An 18,029-nucleotide genomic window follows, 5' to 3' on the forward strand; every position below is an offset into this window, starting at 1 on the left:
CCATTGCACAGATGAGGAATCTGGGGTACAGCCAGGCAGATTCCCTGCTCCTATTCCCCGTCTGTATTTCCTGTCTGGGCAATGCAAAGGGAACCTGCCCCTTCCTTCAGGATCCTCTTTCAGTACACACTTAAGAGAGGACAGTCGGGGTTTCCCAACTGCGACACTACTGACGGTGAGGCTGGATCATTTTCTGCTGGGGGGTGTCTTGTGCACCACTGGGTGTTGAGCAACATCCCCCGCCTCTACCCACTGGATGCCAGTAGCCCCTCCTCTATCTTCCTGCTGGCTGTGGCAACTGCTGTCTCCTGACATTGGTAAATGTGCTCTTGCGGGGCTGAACTGCTCCTAATTGAGAAGCACTTAAGAGAGGGTCAGGGGAGGGGAGAAGCCAGGTCACCCCGACTCGGAAGGGCTAGCTGGGCTCAACTACAAGCCGATCTGCTGCTTCGATTTGAATAGCCTCCACCTCCAGCTGCTGTCTGCCCCCATGTTCCCAGGTCAACCACAGTTCCAGGGAGGGAGAGGCAGAGCCTTTCTGTGAATTATGGGGAAATGGCTGACCACTCCGCCTCTGGATGGACAGATACACGGTAAGGTTTAGTAAAATGTAATAACAGCATTGCTGTTTGTGTTGGGATCACGATGTTAATTTCTTCCTGTGGGTCAAGGGCAAAGTCTGAAAAATCACTCATTATAATCTATCTGCAGGACAGCTGGTTTAAGTTTTGACAAAGAAAAACCCTTCTTGGAACCTCAGTCTGGAATACAACTGTAGAACCAATTAAGACTGGAGTAGGAAGCCGGGAGGAAGACATGGACAGCCAACCCACTGGACAGGGCAAGAGGCCACTCTGGGGGAGAATGGACAAAGTTGCTTCAGTCCACCAGAGACAAAAGCACAAACAATCATTCTAAACGAAGTGCTTTTAATTTTCAGACCAACCAAACATTTTTAATATAAAAACATTTTAATAATATACAAACAGCAATCACAACAGCATCCACATGGCAGCAAGGGGACCAGGGCACAGAGAGGGGGAGTGGGCTGGGGAGGAAGTTTTCAGGGTCCCAGTTGCTTCCCTGGCTTGAAATCACCCTGGTCCTAGCAGAGGACAGGTTAAGGCTGCCAGAGGCAGAGGGTCCCTGACCCTGGCCCGGAGACAGACTGCACAGGTAGGCCCACTGATACCATCTTCCAACCACAGCAGCCTCCAGGAAAAGCCAGATCCATTTAGGAGATAACAGGAAGGTGGCTGTGATTGACAGGAAAGGCAACATGGTTCCTCAGCATCCTGATCACACCTCTGGGAGGGGCTGCTGGATTGAAGAGGACCTAAGAATCTTCCTGGGAGCAGGACAGAAATGGGATCTAACTCTACCTACTAACTAAGATTCCTGCCTGTGCCACCAGAAAGCTGGAGTGGATCTGCTCAGATGGACGGGAAGAGAAAGGAATGACAGAGCCTTTGGCTCAGCAGGACTGGAGCCTTGACAGGCACTGACCAAGAAAGCCTCTAGGTGGGCCAGGGAGGTCTGTGGGAAAGCTTTGGATCAATGGTACTCAAGGGTGCACAGTGGCACAGTGGCCTTAGGTAGAATTTATGAAGACAAAAAGAACACAAGTCAGAATTTAGAACTGAAGTACCTGCTTCTTATAGGCCTGTAGAGGAAAAGCAAGATCATCCTTCTGGCCAGGACTAGGGGAGACTCGAGGCCTGTTCTTTCCTAGGGGCTGAGTTTGACAGACCTGGATGCAGCTGATGGCCCCCAAAGTCCTCTAGATGGGCCCTGCAGGACTCGCTGGGAGGCCTGGTTGCCCCTCCCGGTGTGCTGGTACACTCTGGGTTCCTGCAGTTAGATGCAGTCCATGGAGTTCTCAGGGAGGAGGCCAGGGATGCAGCCAGGGAGGCCCAGGCCCTTGATAGGAGTGCAGTTGAGTGGGAGGCTGCAGCCCAGAGAGGGGTCCTGGGTCTCTATGGCCTCCAGCGTGTCCGTGTTGTTGTCCCAGTTGATATGGAAGCGGGTCACCCGGGGGTTCGAGGCCAAGATGTTCCGCTGGAGCTGGGGCAGGAAGAGGAATGTCAACCCTTGTTGGTACGCCCTCTCCTTGCTCCCATAGAGTCAGGACACCCATCTCAAGCCCAGCAAGAGCAACCTACATATGGAACTCCAGAAAACACCTGTGGCCAGGACCTTTATTTATTTATTTATTTATTTATTTTTTGAGACGGAGTTTTGTTTTTGTTGCCCAGGCTGGAGTGCAATGGTGTGATCTCGTCTCACTGCAACCTCTGCCTTCCGGTTCAAGCGATTCTCTTGCCTCAGCCTCCTATGTAGCTGGGACTACAGGTGCAAGGCACCATACCTGGCTCATTTTCGTATTTTTAGTAGAGACGGTTTTACCATGTTGGCCAGACTGGTCTCAAACTCCTGACCTCAGGTGATCCGACAGCCTCGGCCTCCCAAAGTGCTGGGATTACAACACGTGAGCCACTGTGCCTGGCCCAGGCCCTTTTTTTTTTTTTTTTTTTTAAGGGACAGTCTCACTCTGTTGGTCAGGCTGGAATGCAGTGGCACGATCTGAGCTCACTGCAGCCTCAAACTCCTGGGCTCAAGCGATCCTCCCACCTCAGCCTCCAGAGTAGAGCACACCACCCACATCTGGTTCTTTTTTTTTTTTTTTTCTGCGGGGGTTAGGGACAGGGTCTCACTATGTTGCCCAAGCTGGCCTATCTAATCTTAATTCTCTAAGACATGCCTTTGAGAAACAAAGGTCTTTTTCTCCTGTTCTAACTCAGTACTGTAAGAACTGAACATTACTTGAAAACCTTAAGAAGTGACCTTGACTCCCAATTTGAATGGCTGAACTCCCCCCAAGTATAAAGAACGGCCTTGTTGGAAGCAGGAAGTGGAAACAGGCCCCACCTGGGAGAAATCTGGCTTCATGGGTGGGTTCTCACGCAGCTCAGGGTTGAGGTACTCGTTGTTGACGTAGTAGCCCACTCGGATGAACTCCTGTCCATGGTAGGTGCAGGTGATGAGGACCACAGTCACACCCACGGCATCAGTCTCTGGGATGAGGGATGGGTTGGGGGCATCAGCCTAGGGGAGACACATCCTAGGCCTTAGCAGTGCCACAGCCATGCCTCGATGTCATTAGTACAAAGATTCCCAAGCATCAGGTATTTACTGAGCAAAAAGTATGCTCTCTGCCCTCAGTTTTCTTTTTTTTACCTCTGCCTCTCGGGTTCAAACAATTCTGCCTCAACGTCCCAGGCAGCTGGGACTACAGGCACACACCACCACACCCGGCTAATTTTTTTTTTTTTTGGTATTTTTTTTTTTTAATGGAGTTTTGTTCTGTTACCCAGGCTGAAGTGCAATGGTGCGATCTCGGCTCACTGCAACCTCTGCCTCACGGGTTCAAGCGATTCTCCTGCCTCAGCCTCCCGAGTAGCTGGGATTACAGGTGCCCACCACCATGCCCTGCTATTTTTTGTATTTTTAGTAGAGATGGGGTTTCGCCATGTTGGCCAGGCTGGTCTCAAACTCCTGACCTCATGTGATCCGCCCGTCTTGGACTCCTAAAGAGTTGGGATTACAGGTGTGAGCCACCGCGCCCAGCCTTTTTTTTGTATTTTTAGTAGAGACGGGATTTCACCATGTTGGCCAGGCTGGTCTTAAACTCCTGACTTCAGGTGATCTGCCCACCTTGGCCTCCCAAAGTGTTGGGATTACAGGCGTGAGTCACTGCGCCTGGACTTTTTTTTTTTTTACACAGGGTCTGGTCTCCCTCTGTTACCCAGGCTGGAGTGCAATGGCGCCATCATGGCTCACTGCATCCTTGAACTCCTGGGCTCAAGCAATCCTCCTGCTTCAGCCTCCCAAATAGCTGGGACCACAGTGTGTGCCAACATGTCTAGCCAATTATTTTTTGTAGAGACAGGGTTTCTCCATGTTGTCCAGGCTGGTCTCAAACTCCTGGGCTCAAGTGATCCTCTCACCTCAGCCTCCCAAAGGGCTGGGATTACAGGTGTGAGTCACTGTGCCCAGCCAGGAGTTGTCAACTGATGGAAACACAGAATCAATCCCACAAATGACTACAAAATGTTGACTGTGGCAGGGAGAGGTGCGTGGTACTCTGGAAGAGTGTGGTGAGCCAGGGGACAGTGGCATGAAGCTGAACAGGTGAGGCAGGTGGTATCAGGCCACCCGGGGGCCAGATAAGGGCCCCTGGGAAAGGGCAAGAGAGTAAGCAGGAGGTTAAGTGCCACATCACTCTTGTGATCTGAAAAGAAGCCTCTGGCAAAGTATGGAGCTGTGACAGGTAGTGGAAGCAGAAGGCTTATGCCAGTCATCCTGGAGAGGCAGTGGACTTGGCCTAGACCAGGCAGTAAAGGACAGATTCAGGGTGTACTACTGCAAACAAGACCAGGCACGTAATTGGTGCAAAATAAAACCAATGCAAAATGAAAACACCAGGCCCCTCCGGAAAAGCTATTAGGTTTCAGACAGTGATAGCAGAGTATCGCACCAAGTGTGGGGTCCTGAGCAGCTGCCTGGGTTGCACACCCAGGAGGCCAGTCCTGACTGTTGAGTAGATAGGGCCTGTCAGTGGATTTAGTAGTGGTGGCTGAAGGGGTTAGATAGGATATGGTAGCTTGGATTAGGGTGATAACAGCAGTGATGGAGGTAAGGGAGTGTATCTGAGCGGAGGATCCTGAAAAATCACCTGGAGAACTCAGAATCTCCATTTGTTGTTTTTTTCTTTTTTTTTTTTGAGATGGAGTCTCACTCTGTCACCCAGGCTGGAGTGCAGTGGCGTGATCTCAGCTCACTGCAAGCTCCACATCCCGGGTTCATGCCATTCTCCTGCCTCACCCTCCTGTAGACTGAGACTACAGGTGCCCGCCACCAGGCCTGGCTAATTTTTTGTATTTTTTAGTAGAGACGGGGCTTCACCATGTTAGCCAGGATGGTCTCAATCTCCTGACCTCGTGATCCGCCCACCTTGGCCTTCCAAAGTGCTGGGATTACAGGCGTGAGCCACTGCACCAGCCTTCTTTTTTTAAAGAGATGGCATTTCCCTCTGTCATCCAGACTGGAGTGCAGTGGTGCAATCACAGGTCACTGTAAACTCCTGGAACTCCTGGGCTCAAGCGAGCCTATTTTTTTTTTTTTGAGAGACAGGGTCTCACTCTGTTGCCCAGGCTGGAGTGCAGTGGCGCAATCTCAGCTCACTGTAACTTCCGCCCCCCATATTCAAACAATTCTCATGCCTCAGCCTCCCGAGTAGCTGGGATAACAAATGTGCACCACCACATCCAGCTAATTTTTGTATTTTTTAGTAGAAACAGGGTTTCACCATGTTGGCCAGGCTAGTCTTTAACTCCTGACCCCAAGTGATCTGCCTGCCCCAGCTTCCCAAAGTGTTGAGATTACAGGTGTGAGCCATGGTACCTGGCCTCAAGTGAGTCTTCTGCTTCAGCCTCCCTAGTAGCTGGCACTACAGGCCTGCATCACTATGCCTGGTTAATTTTTAAATTTTTTGTAGAGATGGGTCTCGCTCTGTCACCCAGAATGCAGTGCAGAGGTGCAATCATAGCTCACTGTAGCCTCAAACTCTCAGGCTCAAGCAAGCCTCCTGCTTCAGCCTCCCAAGTAGCTGGGACGACAGGTACAAGCCACCACACCAGGCTAATTTTTTTATTTTTTGTAGAGATGGGGGTCTCGCTATGTGGCCCAGGCTAGTCTGGAACCCCTGGCCTTAAGCAATCCTCCCGCCTCTGCCTCCCAAAGTGCTGGAAGCCACCACACCCGGCCAGAATCTACATTTGACAACCCAGGTGGGGCACTGCATGAGAGCCATTTAGGAGTTACAGTCCATCCTCATTATTCATGGGTTCTATATGTGCAAGTTCACCTACCTGCTAAATTTATTTGTAACCCCAAGATGAATACCTGTGTGCTTTCACAGTCACTTGCAGACATGCACAGAGCAGGGAAAAACTGGAGTTATCTACCACGCCTGTTCCCACCTGAGGTCAAACAAGGCAACACTCTGTCTTCTGGTCTCAGCTCTCATTATGAATGAGCGTCCTTTCCTCAGCCTACTTAGTGCTTTTTTCCATGTTTTGTGCTTTTTGTTGGTGAGTTTGCTGTCTATGATGGCACCCAACGGTAGTGCTGAAGTGCAGTGTAGGGTACAAGGCCTTATGGAAAATATGCGTATTAGAGAAGGTTCATTCAGGAGAGTTATAGTGCTGTTGGCTGTGAATTCAACATAAATGAACCACTGTATATATTAAATAAGGTGTCTTTCTTTTTTTTCTGAGACAGAGTATCGCTGTATCACCCAGGCTGGAGTGCACTGGTGCGATCTCAGCTCACTGCAATCTCCACCTCCCAGGTTCAAGCAATTCTCCCACTGCAGCCTCCCGAGTGGCTGGGATTACAGGCACGTGCCACCACACCTGGCTGATTTTTGTATTTTTAGTAAAAACGGGGTTTCATCACGTTGGCCAGGCTGGTCTTGAACTCCTGACCTCAGGTGATCCACCCACCTCAGCCTCCCAAAGTGCTGGGATTACAGGTGTGAGCCACCATAGCCGGCCTGGTGTCTTTTCAGCAGAAACACACATACAAGTTTACATATTGACCAGCTGACGAAAACGTGACTTCCAAGAATCTAACCCTGTATTTCCCCTGGGGCAATGGTTCAGTATTCACTAATTCAGTGTTTGTGGCAACTTTATAGAACATAACTTTGTGAATAATGAGAATTGCGGGTAAATCAGTGGCAGCTTTGACACAGAGGTGGGGGAAGGGAGGGCCTGACAGCCCCTGAGAGGTCAGACAGTTCCTGACAGTAGAACTAGGATTTGAACCTGAACTTTTAAATTTTTTTTAATTGATTGAGATAGGGTCTTACTCTGTTGCCCAGGCTGGAGTGCAGTGGTGTGGTCTTGGCTCATTGTAGCTTCCATCTCCCAGGCTCAAGTGATCCTCCCATTTCAGCCTCTCAAGTATCTGAGACTACAGGCGCACACCACCATGCTCTGCTGATTTTTAAATTTTTTGTAGAGATGCGGTCTCACTATATTGCCCAGGCTGGTCTCAAACTCCTGGCCTCAAGCAATCCTCCCACCTCGGCCTCCCAAAGTGCTGGGATTACAGGTGTGAGCAACTATGCCCGGCCTCTATTTTTTTAATACTTGTTTTTTTCTTTTTTTAGAGACAGGGTCTCACTGTGTTGCCTAGGCTGGAGTGCAGTGGTTCACTGCAGCCTCGGACTCCTGGGCTCAAGCAATCCTCTCACCTCAGCCCCTGGAGTAGCTGGGTCTATAGGTGTGAGCCCCTGTGCCCAGCTGAACTTGAACTTTTGATTCCTGAAGCACTCTGTGGGATTTCAGGTAAAAGAGGATGTTTCTAGGAGTCAAGGGCTAAGGCCTAAGGCCTCATCTTTCTTACCTGAAAGATAAACATGTGTCTCCCTGCTGGTACAGGGCCCACCAGCACCGAGTCTAGGATCTGATCAAATTCCTCACTCTCAGCCGAGCCAACATAAATGATCTTCCACTCCAGGTCTGCAAAGACATAGGAGGGTTAACGAATTGAAATAGCTCAACAGCAAGAAGGCAGGGAAAGGCTCTTGTAATTTTTTTTTGAGATGGAGTCTCGTTCTGTCACACAGGTTAGAGTACAGTGATGCGATCTCGGCTCACTGCAACCTCCGCCTCCCAGGTTCCAGTGATTCTCGTACCTCAGCCTCCCAAGTGGCTGGGATTATAGGTGCCCGCTGCCACGCCTAGCTAATTTTTTCTTTTTTGAGATGGAGTTTCACTCTTGTCACCCAGGTTGGAGTGCAATGATGTGATCTTGGCTCACTGCAATCTCTGCCTCCCAGGTTCAAGCAATTCTCCTGTCTCAGCCTCCTGAGTAGCTGGAATTACAGGCGCCCGCCATCATGGCTGGCTAATTTTTTTATTTTTAGTAGAGACAGGGCTTCACCATGTTGATCAGGCTGGTTTAGAACTCCTGACCTCAGGTGATCCACCCGCCTCAGCCTCCCAAAGTGCTGGGATGACAGGTGTGAGCCACTGTACCTGGCCTGTTTTTGTATTTTTAGTAGAGATGGGGTTTCACCATGTTGGCCAAGCTGGTATCCAACTCCTGACTTCAAGTGATCTGCCCGCCTCAGCCTTCCAAACTGGTGGGATTACAGGTGTGAGCCACTGCGCCCAACCACATCTTGTATTTTATTTTCATTTACTTATTTTTTGAGACAGTCTCCCTCTGTTGCCTAGGCTGGTGTGCAGCAGTATGTTCATGGCTCACTGTAGCCTCAACCTCCTGGGCTCAAGCGATCCTCCTGCCTCGGACTCCCACCATGTTGGGATCACAGGTGTGGGCTGCTGTGCCCAGCCTTGTGGTAATTTTAGACAGATCCTTAATATGTTAAAAGACTATTATTCCATCTGTCAGACACTTAGTGCCAGGCACTGCAGTCTTGAATGCTGAGGTGGGCACGAAGCTCTGCCTCCATTAGGGAATTCTGTTTTGTAAGCCTAGCTATGACAGGTGACCTTGACTGTACCTCCGGGGAAACCCGGGCCTCTCAAGGCCTGAGCGTGAACTGTATGGCAGAGGCTGAATTAAGAGCCACATGACACAGATGTGCTGAGAAGGGAACGGCAGGGAGTTGGGTCATTTCAGGGCCCTGCCCACTGGGTGCTGGGATAGGAAGCAGCATCCTCTTTCACACACAGGGACCAGTGCCACTCAACGAAGTGGATCCCTCGACAACTGGGGCAGGGAGGCAGATTCCAATCCGGCAGGAGAGCCAGCCTGCAGGAGGGGGAAGGTGAGGCTGCTCAGGGAGCCAGCCACCCTGGTCTTCCAGATCTGGCACCAAGTCATGCCTACTTAGAGACATTTGGGCAACTCAGTCAACAAATGTGGCATCCCGGGGTGATCCTCCAAACACTTTTTTTTTTTTTGACAAGAGTTTCACTCTTGTTGTCCAGGCTAGAGTGTAATGGTGAGCTCTCAGCTCACTGCAACCTCTGCCTCCCGGGTTCAAGTGATTCTCCTGCCTCAGCCTCCTGAGTAGCTGGGATTACAGGCGCCCACCACCACAGCTGGCTAATTTTTTGTATTTTTAGTAGAGATGGGGTTTCACTATGTTGGCCAGGTTGATCTCGAACTCCTGACCTCAGGTCATCCATCCGCCTCGGCCTCCCAAAATGCTGGGATTACAGGTGTGAGCCACCGTGCCCGGCCTCAAACCCTAACTCTTGCACCCCATCCAGCAGGAGGGCCCCATCCCCTGAATATGCTCCATTGAGATGAAAGGAAAGTGCTTATGGAGCCTCTGGCTGTCAATCACAGGAAATTCCGGTCAACATGGCCTCTTGCAGGAGGTCCAAGTATATCAGGGGCAAGGTCATGTTGGTACAGGGAGGCTTGGCAAGAGGCTTGAAACTTATTTTCGGCTCTTTAGAAATTACACAACCCTTCAGCTCTAGCAGCTGGGGGAAGTTTCACAAGCTGTGATTTTCACAGGAAGCAAACTCTCTCAGAAGCTGCCCTGTTCCTTGGTCCAGTGTCCCACAAGAGCATCCAACTTTGGAAGCACGCTGCTGCCGGGTCATGACTACAGAGGCTTGTCACCTGAGCCCCATGCCCTTCTTTGATGCACTGGCTGCCTGTCCCTTTGTGGTTTCACTTAGGAACCCTATAGCAGGTCTGTAGGATACGGGTGACCATTGAACTCACAGGTGTTTGGTCGAACTAGCCTCTTACTATTTGCAGGGAGGAAGCTGACTTTTTTTTCCCTAGAGATGGGGTCTCAGTCTGTCACCCAGGCTGCAGTGCAGTGGCGTAATCATAGCTCACTACAGCCACAAATTCCTGCGCTCAAGTGATTCACCTGCCTTAGCCTCCCAAGTAGCTGGTACCACAGGCTTGTGCCACACGCCCAGGGAATTTTTAAATTGTTTTTAGAGATGAGGTCTTGCTTGGTTGCCCAGCCTGGTCTCAAGCAATCCTCCCGCCTTGGCCTCCCAAAGTGCTGGAATTTGTCTGAGCCATCATGCCCAGCCTGTTGATTTATTTTTGTTACAAGTAGTGACACAACTGGAATCAAGTTTTGGGGGAAGACAGAAAAGCCAGCCAGCCCTGCTCTCTCCTTTCTAAAGCAGTTGTATCATTTTGGTATATATCCTTCAGCCCTTTCCTCTCATAGCCGGTAGAATCCTGTACGGGTGCATTTAATTCATGTCCTGGGAAGGTAGACAAAAAAGACTAAAGTGTACCCACGAGCACCTGATGTTGTCCAGCTGAGGTCAATACTAATTGGCAAAACCTAAACAAAGAGCATGTGGAAACTCACTGAAAGAAATGGGCCCCTGCAACATAGGGAGACTCGACTCTATTAAAAATCAACAAAATTAATTGGGTGTGGTGGCGCGTGCCGGTGGTCCCAGCTATGTGGGAGGCTGAGGTTGGAGGATCGCTTGAGCCTAGGAGTTCAAGGCTGCAGTGAGCCATGATCGAGCCACTGCACTCCAGCCTAGACGACAGAGACCCTATCTCAAAGGAAAAAAGAAAAAGAAAAAATGTACTGTGTTGACTGTCAGGCACATGGGCTGAAATGGCTCTTTCAACCAGGGTTGGAAAGAAACTGGAGAATTAACTGAGGGCTGTAGAGAAATACTGACTCAAGAGTTACAGAAGCTGGTTGGGCACGGCGGCTCACGCCTGTAATCCTAGCACTTTGGGAGGCTGAGGCAGGTAGATTGCCTGAGCTCAGGAGTTCGAGACCAACCTGGGCAACATGGTGAAACCCCATCTCTACTAAAAATATAAAAATTTAGCTGGGCATGATGGTGTGCACCTGTAATTCCAGCTACTCAAGAGTCTGAGGCATAAGAACTGCTTGAACCTGGGAGGCAGCAGAGATTGCAGTGAGCTGAGATCATGCCACTGCACTCCAGCCTGGGCAACAGAGCCAGCCTGTGTCAAAAAAAAAAAAAAAAAAAAAAAAAGAAAAACGAAAAAAGGAAAGAAAGGAAGAAAAAAAGAGTTATAGGTATAGGGCCAGGCGAGGTGGATCATTGGATCATGCCTGTAATCCTAGCACTTTGGGAGGCTGAGGCGGGTGGATTGCTTGAGCTCAGAAGTTCGAGATCAGCCTGGGCAACACGGCGATACAAAAAATACAAAAAATTAGCCAGGCGTGGTGGCATGCCCCTGTAGTCTTAGCTACTCGGGAGGCTGAGGCAGGAGAATTGCTTGAACCTGGGAGGCGGAGGTTGCAGTGAGCTGAGATCGTGCCTCTGCACTCCAGCCTGGGCAACACAGTGAGACTCCATCTCTACTAAAAATATAAAAAATTAGCTGGGCGTGGTGGTGTGCACCTGTAATTCTAATTTATTTTATGTTATTTTGACACGGAGTCTCGCTCTGTCGCCCAGGCTAGAGTGCAGTGGCACAATCTCGGCTCACTGCAAGCTCCGCCTCCCGGGTTCATGCCATTCTCGTGCCTCAGCCTCCCAATCAGCTGGGACTACAGGCGCCTGCCACCATGCCTGGCGAATTTTTTTTGTATTTTTAGTAGAGACGGGGTTTCACTGTGTTAGCCAGGATGGTCTCGATATCCTGACCTCATGATCCGCCCGCCTCGGCCTCCCAAAGTGCTGGGATTACAGGCATAAGCTACTACGCCCAGTCGAGAATCATCTTAAATTTGCTGAAGTGCCCAGGCATGGTGATGTGCACCTGTGGTTCCAGCTACTTAGGAAGCTGAGGTGGGAGGACTGCTTAAGCCCAGGAGTTCAAGTCCAGTCTGGGCAACATAGTGACACCCTATCTCTTTAAAAAAAAAAAAAAATCTGGCTGCAGTGTCATAAGTAGAGACATACGTGTATGATTTCATCTCTAATCTTTCTTTAGAATTATACATGGGACACAAATCACCAATACAGCAGGAACTCATAGCTATGAGTACAGGACACAGCTGTACATATGACGTGTGTACCTAACCTTCTGAGCAATGTCAAGGCAACTCAACTGTGTCCCATGTTATCTCTCTGTGCTAACTTCACAAGCTAGTCCCTGTGCAAGACATACCTCCACTGTATATATATATATATATACATATATATATGATAAGACTAAAGACATGTACACAATTATTGTAGCTGAACTAGCTAAAAAGTCTGCTTCCTGCTTTTTTGTTGTTGTTTTTTTGAGACAGTCTTGCTCTGTTGCCCAGGCTGGAGTGCAATGGCGCAATCTGGGCTCACTGCAATTTCCACCTCCCGGGTTCAAGCGCTTCTCCTGCCTCAGCCTCCCAAGTAGCTGGGACTACAGGCGCCTGCCACCAAGCCCAGCTAACTTTTGTGTTTTTAGTAGAGACAGGATTTCACCACATTGGCCAGGCTGGTCTCAAACTCCTGACCTCAGATGATCCACCTGCCTTGGTCTCTCAAAATGCTGAGATTACAGGGGTACAGGGGTAAGCCACTGTGCCTGGCCTTTTTTTTTTTTTTTTTTTTTGAGACAGAGTCTCGCTCTGTCACCCAGGTTGGAGTGCAGTGGCACAATCTCAGCTCACTGCAACCTCTGCCTCTTGGGTTTGAGCGATTCTTCTGTCTCAGCCTCCTGAGCAGCTGGGATTGTAGCTGCGCGCCACCATGCCTGGCTAATTTTTGTATTTTTAGTAGAGATGGGGTTTCACCATGTTGGTTAGGCTGGTCTCGAACTCCTGACCTTGTGATCCATCCGCCTCGGCCTCCCAAAGTGCTGGGATTACAGGTGTGAGCCACCGCACCTGGCTTTTTCTTTTTTTTTTTTTGAGATGGAGTCTTGCTTTGTTGCCCAGGCTGGGGTGCAGTGGCGCAATCTCAGCTTGCTGCAAGTTCTGCCTCCTGGGTTCACGCCATTCTTCTGCCTCAGCCTCTCGAGTAGCTGGGACTACAGGCGCCCACCACCACACCCGGCTAATTTTTTGTATTTTTAGTGAGGTGGGGTTTCACCATGTTGGCCAGGCTGGTCTCGAACTTCTGACCTCAGGTAATCTGCCTGCCTTGGTCTCCCAGAGTGCTGAGATTACAGGCGTGAGCCACCGTGCCTGGCCTCCTTTTTTTGTTTGTTTTTCGCCTTTGTTCATAATCAAAGATGAGCTCTGCTGCCATAACAACTTCGTTATTTCTGGGTCAGAACATCTGGCTTCTATGACTTATTCAACCAGTGTCTGTTGAATTTCTCAGCTAAACGTGGAAGAATCTATTTCCAGATGTGGAAGATGAAAGTGCAAAGGGGGCTTGGGGCCCCGAAGCAATAGGGGTCACCCAACTGGGGCTTCGGGGTTAGGTGGTTTTTTTTTTTTTTTTTTGAGATGGGGTCTTGCTCTCTCACCCAGGTTGGAGTGCAGTGGTGCAATCATGGCTCACTGCAGCCTTGACCTCCTAGGCTCATGCAATCCTCCCACTTCAGCCTCCTGAGTAGCTGGGACCACAGACAAGTGCCACCAAGCCCCGTTAATTTTTTGACGTTTCTGTAGAGACAAGGTTTTGCTACGTTACCCAGGCTGGCCCAAAACTCCTGGGCTCAAGAGATCCTCCTTCCTTAGCCTCCCAAAGTGCTGGAATTACAGGCATGAGCCACCTCGCACAGCTGGGTTGGGGGTTTTGTCTGATTTTCAGTTGACACTGCTGAGAGTGAGGCAGATTCTTTTTCATGGAGAGGAGTCCAGAAAGAGGCAGAAAGCAAGCTGTCACAGAGAGCCCTAGGACTGGAAGAGCCAGGATTTCTCACTTGAGTTACTCGAAGGAAAGCTTTATCATCCAGGTGCAATTAACAATAGCATTCCCTGGCCAGGCGTTTAGGATTCAGTGTAATCCCAGCACTCTGGGAGGCTGAAGTGGGCAGATCACTTGCGATCAGGTTTGAGACCAGCCTGGCCAACATGGTGAAACCTCGTCTCTACTAAAGACAAAAATTAGCCAGGCATGGTGGCTCAAGCTTGTAATCCCAGCTACTCGGGATACTGAGGCCGGAGAATCGCTTGAACTCGAGAGGTGGAGATTGCAGTGAACTGAGATCGCACCACTGCACTGTAGCCTGGGTGACATAGTGAGATTCCATTTCTAATAATAATAATCATCATCATAGGCTGGGCGCAGTGGCTCACGCCTGTAATCCCAGGCCGAGGTGGGCGGATCACGAGGTCAGGAAATCGAGACCATCCTGGGTAACACAGTGAAACCCCGTCTCTACTAAAAATCCAAAAAGTTAGCTGGGCATGGTTTCGGGCGCCTGTAGTCCCAGCTACTTGGGAGGCTGAGGCAGGAGAATGGCGTGAACCCGGGAGGCGGAGCTTGCAATGAGCCGTGATCGCGCCACTGCACTCCAGCTTGGGTGACACAGCAAGACTCCATCTCAAAAATAAATAAATAAATAAATAAATAAAATAATAATAATAGCACTTCCCTTCACTGCGTTTTGAGTGTCCTGATTAGGCAATAAATTCTGTGGTCATTCCTATCTGTGCTCCACCCCTGAAACAGGGAATCCTTCCTTTCTTTCCCTGGATTGGAGCAAAGATAAAGAATTTAGATTCAAAACTTCAGTGCCAATACTTCTACAAACTGGCTGTGTGACTCTGGTGAAGTCACTCCATTTCTATTAAAAAATGATCAGCAGAGGCTGGACGCAGTGGCTCACGCCTGTAATCCCAGCACTTTGGGAGGCTGAGGTGGGCGGATCACCTGAGATCAGGAGTTCAAGACCAGCCTGGCCAACATGGTGAAACCCCGTCTCTACTAAAAATACAAAAATTAGCCGGGCGTCATAGCAGGCGCCTGTAATCCCAGCTACTCGGGAGGCTGAGGCAGGAGAATCGCTTGAATCTGGGAGGCGGAGGTTGCAGTGAGCCAAGATCGCGCCATTGCACTCCAGCCTGGGGGACAAGAGCGAGACTTCGTCTCCAAAAAAACAAAAAAAGGACCAGCAGGTTGAATTTAGCCCTTCCGGCTCTAATTCTATAAATAAGTTAGTAAAGTCACAGGGCAGGGGCTTCCTAGGAGTAGAAGTACCAGATAATGACCGCGCAACCATTTTTAAATGCAAGGAACACAAACAGGCTGATTGAAACCTGATCTCCTGCCTTCTGGGAGCTGGGAATCCCTCAACCTATTACTTCCTTCCATCTCCTCCTGGCTTTTAAATTAAATCTTATTCCACAGCGTCATTCTACACTTTATTTATTTATTTACCCGCTGCCCTGTTCCAGAAAGGATTTAACTCGGCATATTCTATAGTTAGCCACAAGTAGACTCCTTAATTTAAAAAGGAGCGAGAGAGACTGGGGAGAGACAGACCCACCGGCCTACCCAAAGCACATCCACATCTCACTCTATCAGCCCCAAGCTAGTCCAGGCGACCAGCTTTGAGGGTAAAACACCTACCTGCCCCCGAGAGGCACTAGTTAGCACATCCTGGCTTCACAGGCCCCCAGATCACCACCTCCTCGGCTGCTGCCTTTTCTCTTTCAACCACCAAGCAGAAAAATGGCCTAATGGAGTACTTCTTCCTGAAAGCAGGACTTGGCTTTTAGTGGTGCCAAGGCTCCCTGGGTGACCTTAGATTTTGGATTTGTACAGGCCTTGACTTGAAAGGTCTTTTGCGCTTTGTGGCTCCTGTCTTCTCATCTGTGAGATGAGAGCCATGTCCACCTTTAAGTCACACAGATTAATAAGTACATCTACGGAAGCACCTTGGAAAAGATGTACAGGAGGCTGTGACCTCCGAGCTCCAATCGACTGTTTGAAGCTGGAGCCCGTCACAGCTCAGCCCAATCCACCCACCCCCCAGACTAGGTCAGACCATCAAAAGCAGTAGGAGCTTGGCACTGATTATCCAGCTATATTAAAAAAAAAAGAAGAAGAAGAAGACGACGACCGGGCGCGGTGGCTCACGCCTGTAATCCCAGCACTTTGGGAGGCCAAGGCGGGTGGATCACTTGAGGTCAGGAGTTCAAGACCAGCCTGGCTGACATGGTGAAACCCTGCCTCCACTAAAAATACTAAAATTAGCCGGGCATGGTGACAGGCGCCTGTAGTCCCAGCTACTCCGGAGGCTGAGGCAGAAGAATCGCTTTAACTCGGGAGTTGGAGGTTGCAGTGAGCTGAGATCGTGCCATTGCACTCCAGCCTGGCAACAGAGCGAGACTGTCTCAAAAAAAAAAAAAAAAAAAAAAGAAGAAGAAGAAGAAAGAAAAAGCGACAGAAAAATTGCTGCAGTAACTCAGCTGGAAATGGGTGGGCAAACCTGGAGAACTAGCTAATGCCTGCCTGGCTATGCCACCCCTCGGATTTCAGTGTGTTTATCCAAACCCACAGAGGAAGGTGGGGAAGGGGAGCTGGGGAGACCAAGTTCCCCTCAAAGACGGTAACATCCTTTCCCAGGGAGAGCTCAAGCATAGGGGGGTTGGGCCCCAACGAAGGTGGGAAACCAGGTTCCAGGGTATGTGCATTGGGGCAGAAAAGCAGCAGCAACTGGTGGGCGTGGGGTTATTGAAATATTGGCAGGTTGGGGAGGGGACTGGTGGGACACAAATGGGAAGATGGGGGTGAGAGCGGTCCTGAAAAGGGGTTGAGGGGCTTTCACAGGGAAAAAAGGTTATTGGAGGGGAGGGTCTTCATGGTGAGGAAAGGGAGCTTGGGTGAGAGGTCTCCATAGGGAAAGTAGGAGATGGCTGGGATTTCTGCCCGGGGAAAATGGGAAGGGGCTGGATATTGGGGGTCTCCAGAGAGAAAATGGGAGGTGTGAGTATCTCACTACAGGAAAGAGGGAATAAGTGGGCAAAAATGGGTGAGTGGTTGAAGCGGGGGTCTTGCCACTGGGAAACCACGGTGGCTGAAGATTTCCGTGGGTTAAGAAATGAAGGCCGAGAAAGTCTCCCCATGAAAACGGGTACCTAGGAAGAGCTCCAGAGAAAAAAGATGGATGAGGTTCCCCACGCGGGAAATGGGGCTTGGAGAGGGTTAATCTCTATGGAGAGGTTGGGGCGGGCAGTGGGGGAAGAGGTCACGGGGAGGTCCGAGTTAGCTAGCGGGGGGTCTCCACCCGGGAGGTCAAGGCGGGCAGTGGGGGAGGAGGTCACGGGGAGGTCCGTGTTGGCTGGTGGCGAGGGGTCTCCACTGGGAGATCCGGTTGACTGGCGGGCTGCGGGAGATCGGGGTTGGCGAAAAGGGGGACGAGGGGTTTCATGGGGGAGATCAAGTTGGCCATGGGAGCGGTTCTCTGAGGGAAGGCCGGGGTCGGCCCGGGGGTAGGGGTCCCCGCACAGGCCCAGCCTCACCGTCCGCCAGGGCTTCACTGCACTCGAAGCTGATCTCGAACCGGAAAGGGCTGTGGAAAGGGCTCGGGTTCTCCAGGACCGCCACGTTCAGCACCGACACCTTGGCCATCGCCTCGCCTCGCCGCGCCGCAGCAGGGGCAGGGGCTGTGGCTGTGGCTGTGGCGGAGGCCGCGCCTGGGTCCGGTGGGGGTCAGTGAGGTAGGGCTGACCAGGTCCACCCCCGCCTCTTCTCTCCGCGGACTGAAGTGCGCACCTAGTCCGCGCGCCGCCTTCAAATAGCCGGCCTCCGCCCTCTGGCCAATCACCGCCAACGCTCCCTGGCGGCGCGCGCACCCCCTCAGCCAATCCTGGAGTGCCGATCGGCGCGCGACCAGACTCCCCGGACCAATCAGCGGAGCTCCCTCTCCGCAGCGTGTGAGGAGGGCGAAATTATCTCCAAGCTTCTTAACCTGTCCGCTGGGAACCAATCCCCAGCGTCTCCGACTTGGATGTCAACGGCGGGAATGGACGGAGTCACAGCGCCGGCCTCCTTCTGGCCAATCCTGAGGGCTCCCGCACCGGCCTGGCCCGCCCCTCGCCTCGCTTTTCCGGGAGATTCATCCCGCGGCGCGCAGCGCCGCCAACCGCCGAGCGGTGGCGCGCGGCGCTCGCTAAAGAA

The 18,029-nt window shown here is 50.9% G+C and overlaps 1 protein-coding gene across 1 annotated transcript; it reads right to left on the reverse strand.

Moving 5' to 3' along the window:
• Positions 1-912: 912 nt before the first annotated feature.
• Positions 913-18,010, reverse strand: ASF1B (anti-silencing function 1B histone chaperone). The gene is made up of 4 exons (XM_054538695.2): positions 17,372-18,010; positions 7,474-7,589; positions 2,929-3,105; positions 913-2,064 (listed from the first exon to the last, which is right to left on the reverse strand). The coding sequence occupies exons 1-4, from the start codon at positions 17,478-17,480 to the stop codon at positions 1,858-1,860; spliced, it is 609 nt and encodes a 202-aa protein (XP_054394670.1). The 5' UTR covers positions 17,481-18,010; the 3' UTR covers positions 913-1,857.
• Between the last annotated feature and the right edge of the window lie 19 nt (positions 18,011-18,029).

This window comes from Pongo abelii, chromosome 20 (assembly GCF_028885655.2).
Source record: "Pongo abelii isolate AG06213 chromosome 20, NHGRI_mPonAbe1-v2.0_pri, whole genome shotgun sequence".
In the NCBI taxonomy this organism is placed as follows: Eukaryota; Metazoa; Chordata; class Mammalia; order Primates; family Hominidae; genus Pongo; species Pongo abelii.

Coding starts and splice junctions, on each gene's coding strand:
- ASF1B (XM_054538695.2), bottom strand. CDS start 17,480: ATGGCCAAGGTGTCGGTGCTGAACGTGGCGGTCCTGGAGAACCCGAGC. Junction 7,590..17,371: donor CAGTGAAGCCCTGGCGGACG/GTGAGGCTGGGC, acceptor ATGTCTTTGCAG/ACCTGGAGTGGAAGATCATT. Junction 2,065..2,928: donor TGAAGCCAGATTTCTCCCAG/GTGGGGCCTGTT, acceptor TTCCTGCCCCAG/CTCCAGCGGAACATCTTGGC.